The 26,616-nt window shown below is 38.5% G+C and overlaps 1 protein-coding gene across 4 annotated transcripts in view; it reads right to left on the reverse strand.

Moving 5' to 3' along the window:
* rab44 (RAB44, member RAS oncogene family) overlaps positions 1-26,616 on the reverse strand; it is a 57,737-nt gene that overhangs the window by 15,591 nt on the left and 15,530 nt on the right. For 2 of the 4 annotated variants that reach the window (XM_031896797.1, XM_031896796.1), the window contains exons 4-10: positions 18,975-19,146; positions 14,678-14,824; positions 13,312-13,402; positions 10,992-11,087; positions 8,712-8,893; positions 6,279-6,891; positions 3,165-3,259 (exon numbers count right to left, since the gene is read on the reverse strand). In XM_031896797.1, coding sequence (XP_031752657.1) covers positions 3,165-3,259; positions 6,279-6,891; positions 8,712-8,893; positions 10,992-11,087; positions 13,312-13,402; positions 14,678-14,824; positions 18,975-19,146 — 1,396 coding nt within the window. The remainder of the gene's footprint in view (positions 1-3,164; positions 3,260-6,278; positions 6,892-8,711; positions 8,894-10,991; positions 11,088-13,311; positions 13,403-14,677; positions 14,825-18,974; positions 19,147-26,616) is intronic. The other 2 variants (XM_031896798.1, XM_018091548.2) reach the window with 2 other exon arrangements.

Below are 26,616 nucleotides of genomic sequence, written 5' to 3' on the forward strand. Positions count from 1 at the left end.
ACATACTTGGTTACAGAGCTGGAAGTTTTACTCCTACACTTATGTTACAGGTAAAGCTGCATTATTTCTTGTCAGGTGATCTCTGAGGGAGCACACAGCCCAACACAAAAAGATGTTAGGGCAATATTTATTGTTTACTGTTGGTTAAGTATTCATTCTTAAGTTTTCCTTTTTAAAAACAGCCAAGAAAATATCAAATAAATTGGGTCACTTCAGTAACAAATCTACCCATCACTCTCGCTAATGAGCAATCTTCATCTTCCCGCAGGAAATAATGAGATTTAACTTTCACAAACAAATTTTACCAATATTTTGTTAAAAGTGGGGTTTGAAATTCTTTCTTATAATTGTGAAGTAAAATAATAATAAAGAAAGTACAGCTGAAAAAGTTATAGATTGTAAGCTCTTTGGGCAGGGCCCTCTTTGCCTCTTGTATTGGTTATAATTTGCTTAAAATGTTACTCTGTATGTCCAATGAAATGTCCTATGAAACCCACTTATTGTACAGCGCTGTGGAATATGTTGGCGCTTTATAAATACATGTTAATAATAATAATAATAATAAATTATCTTGTCAAACCTCTACAATTATTTCAACTTTGATGTTTTATAAATAGAGCCCTGAATTATTATAATCGGCAAATGTAGTTTATTTGTTGAATTAATAATAAATAAAAAGCATATGCACACCAAAATATGAATTAGTGGAAGTGTATTTGTGTGAGTAAAAAAGTCTGATCACAACAATTACAAAGGGCATATTAAAACAAATTGTGCACACTGCCTTTTAGCCATTAGGTGGCACTGCAGGACTCATCCTAGAAATCTCCTGTTAGTTATGGCTAAGCGGTGACTATTTGAAGTATATACAAAAAAGTAGGTTTCATATTAAAGAATGGGTTGGAAGAATCAGACTCAACAATTGAAAATCCTGTTCTGCAGCATTTAAACAAATGGCCATTTAATTATCTGACTTTGTTGGAACATACATGGGATGCACAAAGATACAAAGATGTGTTTGTGTCTTGGTCAAACACCAGTCCTATAATCATAATGAAAATTAAAGGCAATACATCTGTGGGGTGTTTTGAATGTCCCTTTAAATGAACAGGAGCGCTGCTGCCATGAAGCCAGTGAGAAACCAGGGGTGGCAAAAAGCTGCTCTTGGTAAGTTTAAGAGCCAAAATTAAAATAGTTTCAACTGGAATTTCAGCTCTTCTAGTGCAGAGAGCTCAACTGTGCTCTTTGCACTAGCTATGCAACCCCCCCTTGACACGTGCCAAAGCTCCTAACACCAGGCGCAGGGACCATAGTAAAGCCCCCCATCACCGGATTTCTTATCCGGGCGCCCCAAGGCCGGCCCCAGTTGCCACCACAAATCCGGGTCCCCTTTATAAAAGAAATGGTGCAATGTATATTTCATGTCTTATAATACATACGGGCTATTTTATGCATTATATTTTTATAGAGACCTGCAATGTTCAGGGGGATAGTTTTCTTTCACTGTTCTGATGCTGGCACACAAGCTACCTGCCTTGCTTGCCTACCCCTAGTTTCAGACCCTATGTCCCTGTAAAGTCACCTAGGGGCACATTTACTAAAACACAAATTCGAATCCGAATTGGAAAAATTCCGATTGGAAACGAACATTTTGCGATTTTTTCGTATTTTTTGCGATTTTTTCGGCGCCTTTACGACTTTTCGGAAATTGACGCGACTTTTTCGTTACCAATACGATTTGCGCGAAAAAACACGAGTTTTTCGTAGCCAATATGATTCGCTCGTATCTTGTCGCGACTTTTTCGTATTGAGCGCTCGTAAGCGGCGGGCGAAACTTTCAGACTTTGCATGATTTTGGAAGCCTCCCATAGGACTCAATGGCACCCTGCAGCTCCAACCTGGCCCAAGAAAAGTCACCATACTGAAGCTTGAATGAATCCGAATGTTTCGTACTCGGCGCGGAAGCTGCGAAAAAGGCGCGACTTTTTAACGCTACGAAAAAATCACAACATTTTGCGCAACTTTCGGAATGGCTACGAAAAAGGTGCGACTTTTCGCGCAAGTTTTAACGCTACGAAAAAAATCGCCAGATTTTGTGCAACTTTCGGAATGGCTACGAAAAAGTCACGACAATTTTCCGAAAAATCGCAAAATACTGATCATTACGAAAAAAACACAATCGGCGCATTCGGCCCTTTCGTGGGTTAGTAAATGTGCCCCCTAGTGTCCCAGCATACTTAATGAAGAAATAAAAAGGGACAAGGCATATTATACAGAATTTACTGCTAGTTCTCATTCTTCTGGAAGGGAAAATGGAGATAAATTCTAATCCAACTAAACCCACAGGGTTTCTACAACATCCAGACCAAGAGTAAAAAAAAATTCTAGTATCTTCATTAAATAATTAAAAGTGGCCATATACGAGCAGATTTCAACTGCCAATTGTGGTCCTTTGGACCACGACAGGCCTACCTGATATCTGGCCTAAAATTGGGCAGATCTCGATCGAGCAGGTTTGAATTTCCTTCGGATTGGGGACGGCATCAGCTAGATGATGCGGTCCTCAGTCCAATGGTGCCTATGGCCATCGTTGTAATTTGGCCAAACTATGGCATTAGCCTAATATCTACATGTCGGCATGTATGGCCACTTTTAGACTTTATCCTGAAACTACAGATACATTTTGTATGGGCAGTTTCAAACAAGGTAGTAGCTGGACTTAAAGTGACCATTAGTTTGCCCCATTAAGAAGAGGTAAGTGGTGTCCTTGAATGAATAAGCAGTACAACTGCACAAACAGGGAAGTTAGTTTCTTGAGCAACCCGGAAGGTCAAACAAATACTGCAAAATTCAGCCCCAGTCATATTGCTAGGCTCCATTCACACACATTATGCCAGTGAATGATTGGAATGGACATGATGGACTTCCCTTTCAAATGTAACTTTATTGTTTACATTCAAGTACCAGTGCCTAAAAAGCAGCTCTCTGTCACGGGAAACTCTGAAATGTTTCCCATACAGACATCAAACGCTTGTCAGACTGACTGCCATCGTCTGAGCTTTCTGAATGAGAGTTTTGAAGTCCAGTGACATCACATAGTAACAGTTTAGTGTTTCAGTTTTTTCCTTTTATTTAGAAAAACAAAACACAAGTTGGTGACTTACATTTCTTCTGACTTCACAGTTAGTTCAGGCATCATTTCTCCCATTTCAGTAGTTTTATCCTTCTGGGATTCTTCCTGGAAAAAAATCTGATAGAACTATATTTATGTTCGGACATTGTGAGCACCATGAAAAGGACAATGTTGAGTAGCAAATTAAATTTAAAAAATGGTGCACCTTAATTATTAATTCATTATCAATTAATGAATCTTAATTATCATTATCAATGTTTTCATTTACCCCTCAAATTATTGAGGTCTACATTAGGTACAGAACTTTATAATATATGACTAGGTGTAATGTCTAGCAAACACAATGTGTATTTATCATTTTTTTTGCATCACAGACAAAATCATTATAAATTTCTCTCTTCCACATGGTTTCCTTGCACAAAACTGTTTTGTTATGCAGTGGCTAAACAGCAGGGATAGAAAAGATTTGATTAAGGAAGCTGTCATTATAGTGACATTATGACTATTCCTAATATCACATTTCAATTCCTCCAGACAGGATACAAAACTGTCAATAGTGGAGTCATAACAATACAGGAGGTTTATTTATGTTTTGCCAAAACAGCAAGAAAGTTAGATTTACTGTAGGGGAGCAGAGAGCCCTTTCAACTGTTTCTGTCTGTGAAATCATCCAGCCCAATTACAAGCTGGAGAGCAATCCTATGGGCTGGGAGCCCCAGTCCACCTCTGGATAAAGAGGAGGACCCAGGGGGAGACAGCTGCAAAACCAGAGAGTGGGCCAGCAGAGGTTATAAAGGAGCCCTGCTGCAGCAATTAGCCAAAGTCAGATATGGACAGCAGAGAGGCAGCAAGGAGTGCAAATGAGCTGCCTGGTAATCTCACTTTTGTGAAAGGGCTGTGCGTGCTCTGCTTGGTAGAAGCATTGAGCTCCAGCCATATAAAGAGAGAGTTCTGCTTAGCTGCTGTTGGATGCCTTTACCACCTTGCCAGCCCCCATTGAGTGATCCATCTGAGGGAAGGTATTGGACGGCTCCAGTGTGTGGTCCCCTGTGCGAGGGAGGTTTTCAAGATCTACTGGATTGTGATCCTATTCTACAGAAGTGTGCTTCTATTCTGCAGGAGTGTGCCGAGAAAGGGTTATATTACCTTCTATCCTGCTGCTTCCCTTATACTGTATGGAGTCCTGGTGAGTAACGAATAAGTGCCTCAAGTGCCTCAGGTGTGGCCCTCAAATGCAAGCATTCCCAGGTGTGGCCCTCATATGTATATGTTTCAGGTGTGGCCCTCATTTACATGTGCATATGCTGAATAAACTCTTATTTCCCAATAATCCACTGCAAGCCATCAGATCTTTAGTTGCCCTCATCACTGATTAAAAGCCCAGGAGTTGATTGCACTCCGCAGTAACTTCAGAAAGTTTTATTACTTCACATCCTCATCCCCAAAGCACGTGTCCTTCTCCCTCTTAAAGCACTTCCTTATCACTAGAGTACTTCCTCCTCATGCTGTCACTTCCTGATCACCAAAGCACTCTACCCCATCCACAGAGAGGCATTGAGACAAAATGTAAATCTAAACTTGAAAGTTATTTGATGTCCAATATTTACCTTGTTGTGCTCAAACAAAAACACATACATTTTTGCCTACAAATGTGATAGGGACTAAGCAAAAGTGGTTCTTTTTTGCACGCTAGTTTTTCCAAACAAAACAATTATCACCAAGAACCAAAGTATCGTCATTTCTCTAAAAGCATGCTCCATCAGGGCAGTTCCTTCCCAATGACCATTGTCACTAAATTGTTAAAATCTTTATGTATTTGTATCAATATGTGTCAGTCTGGGACATGAGTAGGCAGTGACTTTACAGTAAGGTATATTATGTCAGATTACAGTTCATTAAAAGTGTAGCATACCACCATATGCAACATCAGTTCAATGAATAGGACTTGTGCTAAACATTTATGTTTTTTTGTTGATGCTTGAGCCAAACAAAGAGACTAAAGCTACTCCCTGTTTAGTTCTTGCCTGATTGACACATAGATTTCCCTTGCACAGATACCCCCCTGCACAATGGATTCTGCATTTCTCTGTACTGTTAATCCAATAATCTACCTCACAACAACCAAACAAGGAGTAGTTTCAATGTAACCTTTTGCCCTATTAAGATCAAGATATAGAAAATACCATAGATTTTACATGATTAAATCAGTAGGCAAAAAGTAAAAACCCAAGCCCTCTTCAATGAGTTGTACTGATGGCTGATTTACTAATGGACCAACCATTCAGATTATTGCCTTCATTTATAAGTGATAGTAGAATAATAAAAATTGATTGTTGCCAGGTTTATATTACTAACTGGGATGGTACACGATAGCATGTGTGTTGTTAAATTATCCCCTTTGGTAGTTAACCAAATATAGGTAACTTAAGGCAACCATACATGGCCTGATTGATCTCCAATTGATCAGCCCAAGGTTACAAAGTATGGCCAATTTTTTGTAGTTCTATTGAGGAGCTATTGAGCCACCATATACTTAGTAACACAGTGCATCAGCATCAAAACTGCCCTATATCAGAACCAACCAATCTTCATAGTGTGGTGGGTGCCATACAGGTACCAATAACACTGAAAGAAACTTCTAATATTATTGGCATGTGCATGCCCAGCTTTACAGAAGTAAAAGGGGTGTGCTCCCACACCTATGGGCTCTTCATTGGATGTCCGGAAGAGAAGCACTTGGTAGACTGGTCAGTGTTTGTGGGGATGTGAACAAGGAACCTGGGAGAAAGTCAAGTGGCCTGAGAAGACTTTGAGAATGAGAACTTGGTGGGAGGTAATGCTGTACAGGCTTAGGATTTTCGTTTTGTTTTTTGCATCTTTGGAGAATACTGCATTGAACTGTCTTTGCCTCTTTTTTGGGAAATTGCTTTCATACATAAAGAGACAAAACTGTAGGTAAAAAATCGTTGAATTGCCCTTCATGTATGCTCGCATTGTTTAACTTGGATATGTGTGGTTGGTCTGTAAGTGGACCATAGGTAGATACAATACATGCAATGCCTTTCTTATCATTCAAATAACTTATGAAAATAGTAAAGCCTTATGTATGATAAACAAAATTTAGATTCATGTTAAAAAAGGTTACCTGTGAACTTGAAATGGTAATTGATTCATCTAGATCTAGCTGTTCCGTTAAGGCTTCCTGTGAGCTTGGAAGTGTCATGCCATCATCTGGATCTCTTAGGTCCCTTATAGCTTCCTGTGAGCTTGGAAGTGTCATGCCATCATCTGGATCTCTTAGGTCCCTTATGGCTTCCTGTGAGCTTGGAAGTGTCATGCCATCATCTGGATCTCTTTGGTCCCTTATGGCTTCCTGTGAGTTTGGAAGTGTCATGCCATAACCTGGATCTCTTAGGTCCCTTATGGCTTCCTGTGAGCTTGGAAGTGTCATGCCATCATCTGGATCTCTTTGGTCCCTTATGGCTTCCTGTGAGTTTGGAAGTGTCATGCCATAATCTGGATCTCTTAGGTCCCTTATGGCTTCCAGTGATCTTGAAAGAATCATTTCTTCATGTGGATCTGTTTGGTCCCTTATGGCTTCCAGTGATCTTGAAAGAGTAATTTCTTCATGTGGATCTGTTTGGTCCCTTATGGTTTCCTTTGAGCTTGGAAGGGTAATTTCTTCATCTGGATCTATCTGGTCCCTGACTTCCTGGGAGCTTGAAATAGTTAGAGGTTCAGCAATGTCTTTCCTCTCCCTTAAAATAAACAAATAATCATGAGTCAGAGGATTATATGGTATAAGTAGGACACAAACTTTCCACATGTCCATCATTTTTTAATGTAAGCACTGAGTCACCAACACCAATGTAAAGATTATTCTATTCTAAGTAAATTATACCTGAAATGTCAAGCTTGCAGAAGCCTGTTTAGCCCACGGTCTACACCAGGCTTTCATGCTACATGCTTGGTATAGTTATGAGCATAGTGTAAAGCTGTATTAGCCACAATATAAAATGTATTTAATAAGCCATATAGGCCAATTTTTCATTGTCTTTTTATCTAATGCAGGTTAGTGATATGCTGAATAGTTGAACCTGGTGGCTACTTGTCTTTCCTCAATCTATGTGAATAAAGTGTAATCTCTGTAAAGTGCTGTAAATCTTATTAGAGCTATATAATAAAAAAAAAAAATAACTTAGCTTCATTGTGTAACTCTGTGCCAAATAAATAGGACATATATTACAAATGTGTTTTGTGTGTTCTTTTTATTAAAAAGTCAGTATTATCCATATTTTGAATGGATCATTTATATATTTTCCCTTACTGCTGCTACCTACTCCTAAAATTTGTTAATGAGCTGTGTATAAATCTACTGCATATGCCTCAGGTTCACAGAAAAGAAGGAGTTTATAACTGGGGGTTAACTGGGAACAGTAATTTGAGAAACTACCTTCTCCCACAGTTGCTCAGAAGAACTTAGGAGGTAGACGTGTGTTGATTGAAAACAATTTTAACCTGTAGGATTGGAGAAAGGGTTTTCCAAACTGACTTTGCACATACGTCACAGATCTATGAATAACTTTACTCTCACTCCTAGAGTGAATCTAACCTCACACTAGCTAGTCGGAAGCTACTGAGGACTCCTACCTTAGGTTAGGCACCATTCACCCTCTTCCAGCAAGTAGAGTCAAAAGAGATACCCCTGGCCAAAAAAGGACTCCCAGTAAATGCCTTAATGTGGGAAGGGAACAGCCTCAGCTGCATTCACGTAGAAATTCTGGCACCTTTCCCTTTATTTTAAGCCACAGAGTGACTTGGGCAGTGCATTCAATCTGAAGGTTTGTCCCTCCCAAAATTAATTTGAATTTACTGCACAAGTCAGTCTTTCTTGTTTATTAAAGTATAATAAAGAGAGATTGTTAGATTTTATCTGTGCTAGAATTAGTTATTTAAGTTAGTTCTAATACATCTGCTAGTAAAAGGGAGCCCCCCCAATATATATTAGACCTGCATGAAGAAAAACAGATACTGAGAGCGAATAGTGATTTGCTTTTAGTGAATAGTAACTTGCTAAATTGCCTGCCATAATCTGAATCTGGGCTGTCCAGCTAGAAACCTGTGCAAGAAATGTGGCCCTCCAAGATATTCCTATGGCCCCAGAATGTTCATAAGCTCACTGACCCTCTTCATCATCGTTTTTGATAATAGGGCCCCTGAACACGTAGTATAGGCAATATTATATAGAAAAAGTTGCACAGATCTGAATCACTCTCACAGGACAATATTATGCTGAAAACTCTTTCTATACAAATCACAATCCATTCCAAATGGAATGCACACTTTAACAAATTAATATCTAGCAGTATAAGTGTACAATAGCAACGTATTACTGAGAATATCAATATAAAGTATTGAGTAATAAGAACACATCAATTATAAAAAGGATAAACGCTAAAGATAAAATGACATGGAAGGGTTGGTACATACTGGGCAAAACAACTGAAACATTTCTGCCTCACCCAGTTCCCTTACTAAAATATATATTGCTGCAGTTCATTTCATAACTTCCTCATACCTCTCAGAATGACTGTGTGCCATTTTGTGCTTCATCTCACTCAGACAACCTTGAGCTTCAGACAGTTGGTCACGTATCTTTCCCAGTTGGTGCTCTAGGTCCTGATTAGTCTGTTTTAGTTTCTCATTCTCTGTCTTTGTTATTTGTTGTGTGCTTCTTAAACTGTGAAGTTCTCCCTCCAACTTTCCATATGTAAAAAAATTATTAGTTTGAAAGCAAAGCCTATTTGGATTTGCATTTCATTTCAGAGACTGAGGATAATATCAATATTCTAGGAAAACTCAGTTACAGATGACATACAATTTCAATACATTTTAAAAGATTTTTGCTTCCTAAATTATCACTATGCAATTCCAGTCATTGCCTGAGTGAACAATGAATAATGAACACGATGAAAGTGAGATGAGATAAAAAAAATATTAAAACCTTGAAAATTAGGCAATAAAAGGTATCATATTCCAACTGAAATATATTTTTTTAAACTGTTATGCAGAACAGAACAAGCATATATACTGCAGAAAGCAACCTCCATCACCTATAAGTGCACCTTGTGTAGAGGAAAGCAAAAGACATACAATCATAGGGCACTGTCCTTCACTTTCCTCCATTGCAAATTTAATCAGTATAAGCATTACTGGTCTCTCTAATCACTGGCATAGTGACTGATGAAGGGGTCATTCACAGGTATGGGATCCGGAAACCCATTATCCAAAAAAGTTCCGAATTATGGAAAGCCCGCCTCCCATAGACTTAATTTTAATAAAATAATTTAGAATTTTAAAACTGATTTCCTTTTTCCCTGTAGGAATAAAACAGTACCTTGTAATTGATCCCAACTAAGATATAAATAATCCTTGGATTATTGGATGCAAAACAGTCCTATTGGGTTTAATTAATGTTTTGTTAATTTTATAGTAGACTTAAGGTATGGAGATCCAAATTACGGAAATTCCTGGTATTCCCTTATCCGGAATACCCTTGGTCCCAAACATTCTGGATAACAGGTCATATACCTGTACTATTTTTGGGTTTCATTTTTAACCTACAGTTAAGAGGATTCTTTTTGTTTCATCCTACATTGCTGCTAAAGTTAGGAAACCCATACTGTCCTAGGCAAGTTAACCTTTAGTATGTTATAGAGTTGTCAGTTATAAACAACTTTTCAATTGGTCTTTATAATTTATTTTTTAGAGTTTTTAAATCATGAGTCTTCTTCTTCTGATACTTTGCAACTTTCAAATGGGGGTCACTGACACCAGCAGCCAGAAAAATATTGCTCTGTGAGGTTACATTTTATTGTTATTGCTACTTTTCATTAATTATTTTTCTATTTAGGTCCTTTCCTATAAATATACCAGTCTCTCATTCAAACCACTCCCTGGTTGCTAAGGTAAATTGGACCCTAGCAACAAGATAGCTTCTGAAACTACAAACTGGAGAGCTGCTGAACAAAAAGTGAAATAATTAAAAAAAACCACAAATAATAAAAAATAAATACCAGTTGCAAAATTTCAAAATAGCACTTTCTACATCATACTAAGGGGGACATTTATTAATGCACGAACACTCCGAGCATTCATTTGAACGCTCTGAGTGTATTTTGCATGATAATTTCGTACCTTGCGCAACAATTTCGTACCTTGCGACAAAATTTGTGTGACAAAATCGTATTGTCGTGCAGAGTACGAAAGTTTCAGATTCATTCAAGCTTTGTTTCGTGACTTTCCTTGGGCCAGGTTGGAGCTGCAGAGTACCATTGATTCCTATTGGAGGCTTCCAAAATCATGCACAGAAGGATCAAATTCAGAAAGGTTTTCCCGCTGTTTACAATAGTTCGGTAAGAAAATTTCAGATCGCCAATATGATATTATCGTGACTGATATGATTTTTTCGTATTTTCGTGATATTTGCAATTCTCGGAAATTATTGTATCCAATCCGAATTTTTCCCGTTCGGGGTTTGAACTTGTGATTTGATGAATGTAGCCCTAAAAGTTAACTCACAGGTGAAAGCCCCCTTTAAAAGCTGAATCAGATATGCAGTTAAAGACAAAAGCGTTCTTCCTCTATATGACAATTCAGCATTAACGCTGGTGTTTGGTCTGATAACCAAGGCTTTTGCCAATATTAATCTTCTCCCACCATACATGCACCAAATATCATATGAAACCTGGTTTTGCATGATAATATCGGTGTGTGTGTGTGTGTGTGTGTATTTCAGTGCTCAGTTCCTTCTTATTCACCTCAGCTTAGAGAAGCAACAAAATTAATAAAAATGTACCTCGTCCTGAACGGCAACTAACTGCTGGACTTCTGTATTTTTCACTTCTATTCGCTTCTGTAGTTCCTTGCTGCGAATGTTGTTTCGGACATCACTCTGTTTAAGAAATTGTGAAAAATCATTTTAAAAAATGATAAAAACATCTGTTCCTTCCCAGTCGGTTTAAATTCCAAACACAAATATACTGTATGTATGCGCTTGGGAAATCAGTATCAGTCTTATCCTTTAAATAGTTAAAAATCTATTAAACAGCAATATAGCTTTTGTTCAAAGTGAGCCCAATGGGGGCTTGTGTTGGAAATGGATTTTACCTGTTGTTTTAATTAGCTAATCATTTTGTAGTAAAGATTGCAGTGAAACTATGGGAGGAAAATAATTTTATTCTTTAGGTTTTCCTCACAATAACATAGCTGCTGTTTTCTAAGCCCTGGGCGCAGGCAGCAATTAATGGAAAGGTGGGGCTTATTAAACATAAATCTCTTTTTAAACTAATTCTTTTGATCCCAGGAAGAAGGGAAAAACAAAATAATGATCCAATAGAAACCAGTGCAATTTGTATCAAAATATAATTATCCTCTATCCTTCTATGACAGATAAACCTCAGTTTCTGCTTGATGATTTGCAACTTCCTATAAGCATAGCTGATCAGCTGTTCAGAGCACACTGAGCATGTGTAGTGTCACTGACACTAATAACAAAATCCAAGATAATGAGCTGGTGCAATAAGTTCAACATGTTAAGTAAGGCATTTCTAGTCAGATTCATTTAGAGGGTTTAATTCTCCTTAAAAGGACCACCCTACTTTTCCATTGTGGCCCCTGGTCGTGACAATGTACAGCCCCATCTACTCAGTGTAAGCATGCATATAAAAATAAAATATGTAAAATAAATAGAAACTTTTCTTATAACCACTAAAGTATGCTCTACTTTGGGGCTGTCCAGATGGAGTTTCCAGGTGACATGTGGCCTTCCAATGGATTTCTATGGCACCCAGCTTAATTAAAGGAGAACTAAAACTTAACTAAAAAAGTAGGGCATAAATATTGTACATTATGTTTTCGGCTTCTGTACCAGCCCAAGGCAACCACAGCCCTTTAGCAGGAAATATCTGTGCCCCCAAAGATGCCCCCAGTAGCTCCCCATCTTCTTTGCCGCTGTCACTAACCTGAGCTTAGAAACAAACTCACAATATACTGTGTATATAGAATATAAATTAGGGATATTTGGGATTCAGCCAAGATTCATCCTCTTTCAGCAGGATTTGAATTCAGCTAAATCCATGGTCCTGGCCAAACCGTATTCGTATCCTTAAAATCATGACTTTTTGTCACATAAACCCAGAAGTTGAATAATATGATATAATAATGATATGTGCGCAGTTCTCTTTTGCGTTTTCTTATTCTGATTTGCATATACCAATTATGATTTGGTTCAGTATTTGCCCGTTTCGGGGTTCAGCCAAATCCAAAAATAGTAGATTTGGTGCATCACTAATGTCATAATATAGGGCTGATTAGCTCTGAAACTAGTTTTATATTTAGCCTTTATAACATTAGCTTTTATAATAAGCAAACAACAATTTCAGCTTGATAATTTGTAACAGCCCCTAAGCTTAGCTTCTCAACCGCTGCCCAGAGCCTACTGAGCATGTGCAGTGTCACTGACACATCTAACAGAATCCAAGAGAGAAGCTCCTGTGACAACTTTGAAAGCTTAACTCATTACTACTATAGAGATGCTGAACCTTTAGGCTGCTGCAATAAGTTCAGTATATAAAATATCATATTTCTTACCATATTCATTTTTGGGGTTTAGCTACCCTTTAAGAGATTCACAGACATTTTTGGATGACATTATTATATGACTAGAATATGTGGTATGTCAATAATCTGCCAACTGTGCAGAAAAAGCCTACTTGATGATAGAGAGATATAACTTCACTGATTAAATATGATTTCTACTTAAAGCTGTACTTGGATAATGGACAAATGCTGTACTTGGATAATGTACAAGGATAATGTGTTGTATAGCTGCTCTGTATAGCGGTTGTATCTATTATACACAAGATTCCCCATGGGCTAAGGGAGGGGGCAAATGAGACACCACATGAGATGAACTGTCATTGTAATTACTGTCACATGACTCACTGAAACTTGTATATTATAATAAATAATGTACCCCCTTGTTGTAAAAAAAATGTACTTCCTATTGTTAAATATAAGAATAAGTCACTGAGGAGTTCCATGACCTTTATAAACATTTAGCCTTGTGGTTTTATATACTCATGGAACTGGATTTATTCCCACTTTAATTCTGATACCTCATTAAGCAATTTTTCTTTTTCAGTATTTATTTGCTGTTCCATCTCTTCATACAGACGCTGTACTTCTTCATTGTGATCAGATATCTTCCTGTAGAGGTGGAACATATAAATTAGATGCTATTTAACTAAGAGAAATAAGACACACTGAAAGTTTATTGTGTGTTCAGAACCGTATTTGTTTCTTTTATATATTGTGTGTTCAGAACCGTATTTGTTTCTTTTATATAAGAGTGAATGATTACATTGTAAAACCATCTTGTTATAAACAGTGATGAGCGAATCTGTCCTGTTTCGCTTCGCCACAAAATTCGCGAAACAGCAAGAAAATTCGCGAAACACGTTTGTCATTTTTGGTCACCCGCATCTTTTTTTTGTCGCCCGCACTTTTTTGACGCAACCGTGCCCGTTTTTGATGCGACCGTGCCCTTTTGGACGCGACCGCGCCCAATTTGAAGTGCAACAAAATGTTTTTCACACGCGTCAAATTTTTCCACGCAAATTTTCTCTGAAGTTTCGCAAAACAATTCTCCAATGCGGAAATACGCTGCAAATCCATGCTTGGCGAAAACATTTGCTCATCACTAGTTATAAATAGATTTTTGAGTTTACCTCTGCTGAGGCAACTAAGAGGGCAACCCACAGCAATGCACTATGTCCAACTACCACAATAAAGAAGAAATGAATGTTCTGTATAGATGCAAACCTTACTGCCTGCCTGAAGGGGCCTATTTTACCATTATAACTAATAAAATACTAACTAATTAAAATATGCTCTACATATTCTTTTCATTAAAAAGCTGTAATATAACAGTGAAAGCAGAATATGGTTTTATTTTCATTCAAAAATGCAAATAAATTAAAAGTCAAGGTGAAAATATGCACATCTGCATGCCTATAATATTGTAATCAATTGTATGTTGTGAGAAGTTAATAGTCTGGTTAAGCCTCATTCACCCTTTATTCCACGGATTCTGACCTTGGCTTTAGGGAAAACTAAACAAATTGTAGAAGTTCTTTATCTAAATTCTCAAACTCCCTTTAGAACTCACTTTCTCTTTATTCTTTGCTTTCACCCTTTTTTATATCTGTCCCCTCTGCAAGCATATGTAGCTTGGTTTTGGGCTATTTACTTGCATCACAGTGCAAGACAGATCCTATATTGTTTTAAAATACCAAAACTCCTATTTTTAGATTATTACATTTTGGGCATGCTCTAAACTGTCATTAATAGACACTGTGATACTGCAGGTCAAGAACATTCAGTTCTCATTATACTCTGAGCTGTTTTTCCTTGTGGGCATAGTCTTAAGGAGACAATGTTTAATTAAATCACTCTTATTGGCATCTGAGTTTTCCAACTGACTTTTTTAAAACCATCTCTAAAGTTTCTTTCTCTTTTCTGGCTTCCTTTATTTGACTCGTGACTTTAGCCAAGAGTTCTTCTAGGTTCCCAAGCAAATGCGGCTCATCACGGCCAAGTTTAGTCCACAGTTTCCAAATTTCCTTTTCACTGGAAAGAGAAAAACAAAAGGCCATTTCTTTACTGAATTAATTTTAAGGTTAAAAAGTCAGTAATGTTAAATAACAGCACAGACACATGTATAACATTTATATTTTCATTATAAATCACCCAGTGTTAAATAGTCATCATTTGGAATTAATTATAATAGGGAAATCTTAGAGACATGTATCTTTGGACATACAAGTATAAATAGTAATAGGGGAAATGTTACCTTCTGTGACAATTTTACAAAACATATATGTTGTTACGTGTCCCCAGCAAAGCAATTTGCCAAGGATACGCCAAGGTTAAAAATGGTGTAAATTTTCTAGGTTGGCCATTGGCTTTCTAGCTCTGCTGTTGGCTCAACAATTTGTGAATATGTAACTGAAGAAGTTTTTCCACAATTCTGTGAAACTATCTGATAAATGTTTCAAACAGTGCCAATTAAAAATGTGTGGATTAAACCACAAGGACTCATGCACATCAGCAAGTGCAGTTGTGATCCCCGCGCTTTCCCTGCATTCAGTTGTGCATAAAACTGCTTTAAATAAATGTACTTGCATCAGAATGCGCCCATTGCACTTCCCTATAGTTATGCCTGGTGTCGCTCAGTCCTTTCTGCCTTCCATTCCAAACTGAGTGCTGCTGTGCCTATGGACACAGGGGAACTCTGGATCTACTGCCACCACCCAAACTTTCCATGCATATGGTCCACTAATTGCCCACCTATTTTACTATGTGAAGTTAGACTTGTTAATTACAATAAAAAGTCTGTGGATGCAATGTGACAAAATTGGAAAACTGGGCAGCAAACTGGAAAATGAGGTTCAATGTTGACAAGTGCAAAGTTATGCACTTTGGTAGAAATAATATAAACGCAAACTATCTACTGAATGGTAGTGTGTTGGGGGCATCCTTAATGGAGAAGGATCTAGGGGTTTTTGGAGATCACAAGTTGTCCAATTCCAGGCAGTGTCATTCTGTGGCTACTAAAGCAAATAAAGTGCTGTCTTGTATAAAAAAGGGCATTGACTCAAGGGATGAGAACATAATTTTGCCCCTTTATAGGTCCCTGGTAAGGCCTCACCTTGAGTATGCAGTGCAGTTTTGGGCTCCAGTCCTTAAGAAGGATATTAATGAGCTGGAGAGAGTGCAGAGACGTGCAACTAAACTGGTTAAGGGGATGGAAGATTTAAACTATGAGGTTAGACTGTCGAGGTTGGGGTTGTTTTCTCTGGAAAAGAGGCGCTTGCGAGGGGACATGATTACTCTGTACAAGTACATTAGAGGGGATTATAGGCAGTTGGGGGATGTTCTTTTTTCCCATAAAAACAATCAGTGCACCAGAGGTCACCCCTATAGATTAGAGGAACGGAGCTTCCATTTGAAGCAGCGTAGGTGGTTTTTCACGGTGAGGGCAGTGAGGTTGTGGAATGCCCTTCCTAGTGATGTGGTAATGGCAGATTCTGTTAATGCCTTTAAGAGGGGCCTGGATGAGTTTTTGAACAAGCAGAATATCCAAGGCTATTGTGATACTAATATCTACAGTTAGTATTACTGGTTGTATATATATAGTTTATGTGTGTGAGTGTATAGATTGGTTAGTGTGGGTTGTGTGCTGGGTTTGCTCGGATGGGTTGAACTTGATGGACAATGGTCTTTTTTCGGCCCTATGTAACTATGTAACTATGTAAATGTGAAAGTCCACTATGGAAAAGACAGAGGAAAACTATGCCTAATCATTACTAAAGGACAAATAGCAATCTTATTAGGAGAAGAGTGGTTTGAGCCCCTGGGCATTCAGTTAACTGGATTAAATAATGCAACAGCAGACTCTCTGTAAGGTGTCATCAAAGACTTTAGAAGTGTATTTAGCAAAGGCCTTGGCAAATTGTAGGGCTCACCAATTTATAATTTCTGATAGATCCCCAAGATGTCCAAATACACATAAAGCCACAACCTGTACCATTTGTTCTCCTTCCCAAAAATAGATGGCGAAATTTATCGCTTAGTGCAACAAGGAGCGCTAATTCCAGTAACCCACTCAACATAGTGCAACCTGTACTGAAGCCAAATGTAGAAGTGAGGAAAAAAGGAAAGTTATTTGCCAAGCTTGGTTTAGCACAAGCATACCAGCAGTTGCCTATTGATAATGCAGCTGTTGATGCACCTACAGTTATCACACACAAGGGATGATTTAAAGCTGCTTGTTTGCAATATGGAGTATGCATTTCACCAGGTGTGTTCCCGAAACTGATGGATGACTTTCCTTCCAACCTGCCAGGGTGGTACCATATTTTAATGATATCCTCATTGGAGCAGACTTTATGTAATCATTAACTGAGAGGATAAGAGAAGTATTGTAGTGCTTTGCAGATGCAGGGTTAAAAGAAAAATGTGTTTTTGGGGTACCAAGTGTTGAGTTCCTGGGATACAAAATTGATGCCATTGGGATACATCCAACAGATGCAAAAGTGAAAGCCATTCATGAAGCTTCAGTTCCCAAAAATAAACAGGAGCTGCAAGCATTTCTCCCATTGCATTCTATTTACGGACCATGAATACCACAGAGAGGAATTATGCTCAGGTTGCCAAGAAAGCTTTAGCCATTATGGCAGGCGTAAAAAAATTCCATGAGTACTTGTATGGCAGACATTTGTTATTATTACTGGCCACAAGCTATTATTGGGACTGTGAAAAATAATGGGCAACTGCACAAATAATTTCTCCACTCACGCTGAGAGGATGTTTATTGCTGAATGCTGATCACTATGAGTTGCAGCACCACCCAGGAAAAGAGATAAGTAATGCAGATGCTATTAGCCGTTTGCCTGTAAACACTCCACCGGCCTTGTGTGAGGTTCTCATGCTGGAATCCCTACCTAGTCCCCCTCTACAGGCAGCAGATATTGCTTGCATGACCCAGTATTGTCTCGAGTGTTGAACTGGGTATGGAGGGGGTGGCCAAAAATAGGTTTAAAAGAAGAATTCACACCATTTGAAAAACGCCAGCACAAACTCTCCACATACAGAGGTTGCCTTCTTTGGGGTAATACAAATAATTGGAAGTTGTTCCAGTTGCATCTGCAACCACCTTACAAAGTTCAGACTGTGGATGGCTGTGTTATTTGAAGACATGTTGAGCAGCTGCGGAGCAGACTATGGGATAATGCTTGTCCAAACACCGAAGGTAACCATGGACAACCTGGGTTGCAAGGTGACACAATTCTTGTAGTTTTTCCAGAAGAAGCAATACTTGCAGCTGAACCAACAGCAGATGTACCTAAATGGTTGCTTGCAAATACTTATGCCAGTACACAAGATGAAGTTATCAGTGTCTCACTGGAGTAGCCCAGTAGAGTCATTCACTGGCCCCACTACCTAGAGGACTATGTTATCTAGGAGGGGGGTGGGGGGGTATGTATTGACTATTAGTATGAGGGCACTAGATAATGGTTACATGCAAACTTGTTATGTGTCATCCTGTTCTGTTGGAAATTTCTCTCTCTGTGATCTATCTGCCAACCTTTCCTTCCTCTCAACTTGTGGGCAGTTCAACCATGTTGTTTACTAAGTAAAAGCTGTTCCACTTATGCAGGAGTCAGAGTCAAATTCTGACTGGCAGTTAGGTCAGATACATTGGTGAGTGCATCCTTTGTCTAGATAGTGTATTTGTGCTGTCTGTCAAAATAAATTGAAATGGTATGTAATTCTTTAAATGCATACAGTTAATTACTAGGCATGAAAAAGGGAAAGTAGCACAATGTCTGCGACCCTAACTGTTTATGCACCTAGGAGGATTCAGTTAACCCTAGGGTTGCTAATTCTCAGTTTAGCCTAAAAACTAGTATAAGCAGTTTAATAATGCAAATAATGCAAAGTAAATTATGAATGCGCTTCCCTTACCCATAAGAAACTTATAAAGATACAGTTTTTAACTCTAAATGATCTGTTCAAACATAATCAGATCTGGAGTCTATATAAAAACCGATTCCCACCACATGGGATAATTCTTTTGCAAATGTGGTGGAAAATTGCATCTTGTATTACAGTATACTAGCTTGAACCTCAAGGTAGGAGATAGAGTAAATTGATATGGTTTCTACTACTACATAGTCTAACAATGTTAAATAAAGATACATAAGATAGCCCATACTCTTCAAAAATGTTACGAGCTCCAAGATGTTCCATGAATGACATGAACTGCTTCCTCTCGTCTGCATCTGCTTCTTCAATGGATGGCGGATTTGTAAATTCTGCTATTCTTTTTGAAGATTTTCTTTTTCTCTTTTGATTCCAGGGATTATTATCGGAACTGATATGATTTCCTAAAACAGCAATAGTATTAACTATTACTACCAAATTTTCCACGGTGTCATTTTTATTTTGTATAAATTGAGAATAAATTAACTGATAGATATGTGTACCAGAACAGGGCCCACCCTATTAATATGTCTTAACATATGTCTTAATATGTATTATCTATAGAAAAGAAGTAGGGCACTGTTAATTCATTATTTAGCAAAATTCTGTATATTACTACTGTAAACACAAGCACTTGAATTAACATTATTAAAAATTACTTTTAAATCACCGTGAAAAATGTTTGCATTTCTCTTTGTTTATACACAGGTTTGGGATACCTTATCTGGAAGCATGTTATTAGGAAAACTCTGAATTACTGGAAGGCCATCTCCCCACAGAGTCCATTTAAGCAAATAATTCAAATTTCTAAAAATCATTTCAGCATATTTTTTTGTAATCATAAAACAGTATCTTGCACTTGATTGTAACTTAGCTGAATAATACCATATTGGTGGCAAAACAATCCTATTGGCTTTATTTAACGTTTACATTACTTTGAAGTAGATTTAAGGTATGGAGATCCAAATTATGAAATGACTCCTTATCCAGAAAATCCCAGGTCCAAAGCATGGATAACAGATCCCATACCTGTACAGGTAGGGAGCCCACTGTTGGCATGTAACAAAGCTTAGAGATTGAACAGCAAATTCCGTATTTGTTATTGCAGCTTTTATATTCCCACTTTAATATATGTTGCTTTAAAAAATGTGTGCACAATCGTTGTGATGCTTCTACATGGTCCTGCTTGGCATGGCCAGAGTGTAGGTAGGGCAAAGATGGCTTCTTCCCAGCCCCCCCATACTTCTTGGGGACCACATCCTACAATTTAGGTAAAGGAATTTGCCCACTTAGTCTGTCACAATGCCTTTCCTGCTATACAGTGTTAGTAGCAGGACTGGGGTTCAAGAGATAAGAAGTGCCTTGCCACCTTTACTATGTGCAGGGCGAAATAAAGAAATCAGACAGTCCTCTAGTGTAGCAAACGTCTCAACTAGAATCCCAACCACTCTTGTATTGTGTTAATTTTTACGGATTTAATGCACACATGGTATCAGGTGGTAGACCTGGAAGCTGCTCTGGTGTAAGGAAATATAGTCACGTGATACAGCTACCAGGTGTAAAATGAGTTACATGGGAAATGAAGTAGGCTGCAGGCATACATTTAGGAGGAGTTAAAAAGAAGGGAGACAGTATAGAGGAGGAAAGACTTGAGAAAACAGATGAGATGGGTCCCTTTTTAGGAAAAGTAAAGTTAAATTCAATAGGGTAGTTTCTTTCCAGTGCCAATAGGTTTCCCTCATGGCAGATAGGATTGGGAGCATGCCCAGTATTGCCCATTCACCTAGCTCAAACTGCTGCAAGGGAAAGCTTGAAGCAAACCAACCCAGGCCAGTTTATTTTTGAAAAGGTGGACTGGGTTAAATCCTAGCTACTTTAATTATTGTGGGGTGCCCAAACTGGAATGTCCCTATATTTTTACTTCTCTTGCCTTAAGTAGGTATAAGGCTATATCAGAGTAGTACAACTCTTTTCCGTGTGGACCAGTTATTACCTCCATCTAGAGGGCTGTTTTACTTTAAAATGATGTAGATAAAATATAAGCTGCTTACAGGCTGGGTTCAAAGATGACCCTGAAGGGCTGTATGTGGCCTGTACACATCCAGTTAACTAAGCCAGGCCTAAGACTTTTTTATGTATTTAATTAAATATGATGTTTCAAGTTATTTCTTAATTTAATTATAGAGTCTTTGAATTTAGGTGGGGGCAATTGCATAAATCAGGCATCTACACCCTGTGCCCCCCCCCCAAATGTTCTTTAACAACATCTCACATTTACCATTAACAACAACTGGCACATTTACCAACTTGTACTTTATCAGCAGCTGGAGAGCAGTACACTGGACATCCATGGTACATCCATCCATCCATGTGGATGCTGGTATGGTACATCTCTTTGGGTTGCAAAACAGGCTTTGTGCCTTCAAGTTGTGGATACATCTCATGGGAGCCAAATAGGGTAGTGTGGGGGCCAAACAGGGTCATGGGAACGATTGAGCGGTGTAGTAACTATAACTATTGGACCCACAGCAAAATCATTTTAGTGCCCTAAACTTCATGGGTATTTTTTCATAAACATTTATTGACACTGCTTAGCACTCATTACCCAACTTGCCCCACATTAACTCCTGAGCCCCCTTCATAGCTACCCATGCAAGTGAGTAAAATGCAGGTTGCACTTACTGGTTGCATGATGGTGTAGTTACACACAATTAGCCCCACATAGTTTTTAGTAACCTAAGTTTGGGAAGTAATTAAATTAGTTTCCTATGCACATAATGGTAAAATAAAGTACAAGCTATATGTTCAGTTTAAAAAAAACAAAACAGGATTTTGCCTTTTTACCAGCCCAGATCATTTAAAAATAGATGTTTATTTTATCTAGCTGATTGCACACTCCTTTGGAAATAAGAAAATGATTTAAAAGGTGTACAAACATAAAAGGTATACTAATGGGAGCATAGTTTTAATGATAAATGAAATTAACATGCTGGAAAGACACTGCCATATTGTACATGCAGCCTTAGGGTAAAGAGATCACAGTATTTTGATTTCTATAAGGAAGTAACAGAAGTTGAGTCAAAGTGATTTGTATAATGTTTGCGTTTTTGGACAATATTCAACACTGTCTTCATCATCTTATGGAATATATACATATGTGCGTGTCTGGGCACATTTCTAAAGGCATTACGTATTCAGTTTGGAAAATGGGTGAATATGTTTAGACGTATGGATGAAAGCTCTCTTTGTACTTTTTTCACATAAAATGGGTGACATCCAAAAATAAACAGTTTGAAGTGCTAGTGGTTTCAGTCAGGCCTAAAATAGCTAAGGAAAGTCTTCAAAGGCAACCTGTGCTTTGCGCAGGAAAAGCTTTCATCTAATTTTACATCTGACTTTTACCTAAACCTCTTTGGTTTGGGTAGCGGATTAATGCAAAGGTGTAAATCCGGTTGGGAGTTGGTGTTTTCATTTTTTATGAAAACACCAACGAAAATGATTGGCTAACCCCATAAAAAACCCAGATGTCTCTGGATTACGCCACATCTCTGCCTCTGTAGGCTGTAACCCTGTATGGAATATGCTATTGATTAATAATGTCCCCACATGTTTTATGTTTCCTGTATTCATACCTATGTTCACTGTTAGGAACTAGAAGCTATTAACAGAGTAACATGTTGTCCTTTTTTATGTTAGCACATCACAACACTCACCAAAGGAATACTTCACAAAGCTATAAAGGTGTTTAGGCTGTTGGAGAATTTGGTGAAAAATGTTCTCTTTGCTCTTCTTTAGATACACTATATGCCCAATAGTATATGGACACTCCTTTTAATTATTGCATTTGGCTATTAAAGCAACACCCATTTTTGTGGACACAGGTGTCACCATATCAGTTATATTCTTGACAATGATGTACTTCCTGCTTTCTAGCAACAGGTTTGGAAAGACTCTTGTTTCATTAAGAAAGCAAGGTCCAATCAGGTGGTTTTCAGAAATCGGAGTGGAAGAACCTAACTCACATGCAACTAAATGGCTGTGGAATGCATGGGAATGCTGATATGAATCCAGCCTGAAGTCCCAACAGCAGAGCTTAAATTCATAGGCATCAATGGTAGCAAATCCCACCAACATCATTCCAACATCTAGTGGTAAGCCTTCCCAGAAGAGTAGAGGGTAATGACTGTTTAAGCAGCAATGAGGGGACCAGAGAAATATAACTCTATATAATCTCTCTTGGTTTTGGAATCAGGTACTAGACAGGCAGCGTGCACATACATTAATCCATACAGGGCAGTGATCCCCAACCCATGGTTCTTGAGCAACATGTTGCTCACCAGCCTCTTGGATGTTGCTTCCAGTGTCCCCAAAGCAGATGCTTATTTTTGAATTTGTACCTTGGTGGCAAGTTTTAGTTGAATAAAAACAAGATTACACCAAACAAAGCCTCCTGCAAGCTGATAGTGTGCAAAGAAGCTATTAAATAGCCCATCACAGCCCTTATTTGGCTCCTCCATGAACTTTTTTTTTTTTAAAAGATTTTCTTTATTATGATTTTCAAAAAGAAATAACATGTGTAGAAGGAGAGAAAGAAGAAGAAGACAGAGGGGGGTTGGGGCTGTGAACAGTGCCCCTGAGGGTTAGGGGAAAGGTTTGAGGGAGGGTGGGGGGGGGTTGGTGGGCTTCCTTAAGTATCTTTATGTTTGTACCATAGTCTGTTAAAGTGTTCTTAAATAAAGAAAGTTGTGTTTCATGTCTCCGGTCTCATGTCTTTCCATTGCATTCTTGCTGTGACTATGTCCGTTCCATTTGATGCGGCTGTTTAATGTTTCCTTTTATTGTATCCTGTTTGGGGTGTGTATCAGCTCTGATCACAGGTGGGTGTCTGCCAGCCATTTGTCCCATATCATCCTGAATTTATCTGGGCATCCTCTGGCCAGGTATGTTAGCTTTTGGCTGGGGAGAGTGTCATTAACCAGCTTTTTCCAGAAACTCAGAGTGGGAGGTGCCGTTGCTTTCCAGGTCATTAGGATGGCCTTTTTGGCGAAATGTAGGATTTGAAGAAGGCATAGTTCCTCGTATTTATTAAGTGACAGTCCTTCTGTACATCCGAGCAGACACAGGGTGGGGGAATGAACATTTGGAAGTCCCAGAGTTGTGACGCAGTGGGCCCGTATTTCTGACCAGAACCGCTGTATTTCCGGGCATTCCCAGAATATGTGCATATAGTTACCTTGCTCTGTATTGCATTTGGGGCATATATCCGGGTGTCCCGGGTATATCTGAGCCAGCCTGTGAGGTGTCAGGTATACACGGTTAAGGAACTTAGTATGTATGTATCTGTCCCTAGAGGAGATATTGGTTTCTGGTATTTGGTTTAGGATATCCTTCCAGGTACCCTCGTCTATCAGGGGAAAGTCCTGCTGCCATTTTTGGGCAAAATGCTTAAGTGGGTCAAAGTCCTCTTGGAGGAGGATGGTGTAGAACCAACTAACTGGTTTAGTGAGGTCTGGGCGTCTCAGGTATCTTTCTAGTGTTGATACTGTTATATCTGGGGTGCTGTCTGGGAATTGAGAGTTGAGTGCATGTCTTAGTTGGAGGAATCTAAACAGCATGCGGTTGTGTAGTCCCAGTTCGGTCTGCAATTGTGCAAACTGTTTGAACCCCCCAGCTGCGATGACATCCCCAAGGTATTTCACTCCTGCGGCTGCCCAGGTGCTAACGTCTGGTATGGTATGGAGTTGGGGGAGGGCATCATTGCCCCATAGCACTGTCCACTTGGACCACTTTGAGAGTTTACGGTATGAATTTACCACTGTTCTCTGGAACACTGTAACCACGGTTTTCATGGGCGGTGTGAGGGGATATATAGAATTGGGGCCCCTGTGTAGTTGGTTGGCTAATGCCTCAAAGGAGGAAATCACCCCTGCCTCCAATACCAGTGCTTGGTTATTTGGGTTGGGGTTTAGCCACCACCAGGCATACACTAGTTGACTTGCATAGTAATAGAGTTGGAAGTTGGGTAGTGCTAGGCCCCCTCTGTTTTGTGGGGCTTGTAGGGTCTGCCATTTTATCCTCGGGTGTTCCCCTGCCCATACAAATCCCCTGACAATTGCATCTAGACTCCTGAACCATTTCTTAGGTATTAGGACTGGGGAATTATGGAATGCATACAGAAGTTTGGGTAGGAAAATCATTTTTACAATGTTTATACGCCCTGGCAGGGAGAGTGGTAATGTAGCCCAGTTTTGGGTTTTGAGTTTCAGGGTCCGTATAATGGGGGCCAGGTTCAGGTCCACGTATTTTGAGAGATCCTTATGGATTTCTATTCCTAGGTATCTGAACCTGTCTACCCATTGTAGGAGTGGGCCGTGTGTGGGGTCTCTGGTCCCTTCAGAGTCTATTGGGAAGATGAGTGACTTTTCCCAGTTTACCTTCAAACCTGAGAATTCCCCAAACTGGACTATTTCTTGAAGTAGTTCGGACAGGGATTCTTTCGGGTCCGCCAAATATACCAGCATGTCGTCTGCGTATAGTGATAGTTTTTCTTCAAGTCCTCCATGAACTTTGAAGATGCTTGTGTTGCTCACCAAGTGACTGTGGCTCACAAGTAGGAAATGTTGGGGACCCGTGATGTAGGGTATGCTCCAATGTATTCATTTACTATTTTTTTAATACTTTATTTTTTGTGAACATTTTTACTAAAACAAGTTGTTTTTCTGAAATGATAACACCTGTCCTGATTTAATAATTTATAGCCAAGGGCAGTTCTGATAACCAGCAAGGACAGGAATGAGCTGAAACTGCAGGGTTTCTTTTTACAGAATATTAAGTTTGATTTTTCCCTCAAAGTAAATTAATCAAATTATGCTTTTTAAACTTTCAATGCATCTAGTGTGACACGTGCCGCACAATTTCAGGTGTTTTAGTACAGGTTTGGGAACCATTATCTGGAAACTTGTTATCTAGAGAGCTCCTAATTACGTGAAGGCCATCTCCCACAGACTCCATTTTAATCAAATTATTCTAATTTTCAAAAATGATTTCCTTTTCTCTGTAATAAAAAAAAAATCCTTATACTTGATGGTACCTAAGCTGCATGAATCCATATTGGTAGCAAATCCTATTGGGTTTATTTAATATTTAAATGATTTATAAGTAGTACTCATTTTTCATTATCATGAGTTAAAATTAACACCAGGCTCTAGGCAGACAAATTATAGTAAGCATTTGAGTCTGAAACACTGAGGTACAAGAGAACAAAAATGAAGAAAAAAATTTAATCTTTAAAATGATTTAATTATAAATAGTTATGATGAGATAAGATATGGATAGGATGTGGAAGCTAATTCTATACAGTTGCATGTATATTGAAAATAAACCTGGAATGCTTGGGATCTGAGGTTTTCAGAAAAGGGACCTTTCCATAATTTGGATCGCCATACTATTAGTTTTCAAAAACTAATGTAAACATGAAATCAAAAAAGGATTTTTGCCACCAATATGGATTCTTAGTTAGGATCAAGTACAAGATACAGGTATAGGACCCGTTATCCAGAATGCTTGGGACCAAGGGTATTCTGGATAAGGGGGTTTTCTGTAATTTGGATCTTCATACCTTAAGTCTATGAAAAATTCACTTATACGTTAATTAAACCCAATAGGATTGTTTTGCCCCCAATAAGGATTAATTATATCTTAGTTGGGATCAAATATAAGGTACTGTTTTATTATTACATTATTTGATTAAAATGGAGTCTATGGGAGATGGGCTTTCTAGATAATGGGTTTCCGGATAATGTATGGTTACCTGTACTATTTTATTATTACAAAAAAAAAGAAAATATATATATTTTTAATAGAAGAATGAATAA

This window comes from Xenopus tropicalis, chromosome 2 (assembly GCF_000004195.4).
Source record: "Xenopus tropicalis strain Nigerian chromosome 2, UCB_Xtro_10.0, whole genome shotgun sequence".
NCBI classification, from domain to species: domain Eukaryota; kingdom Metazoa; phylum Chordata; class Amphibia; order Anura; family Pipidae; genus Xenopus; species Xenopus tropicalis.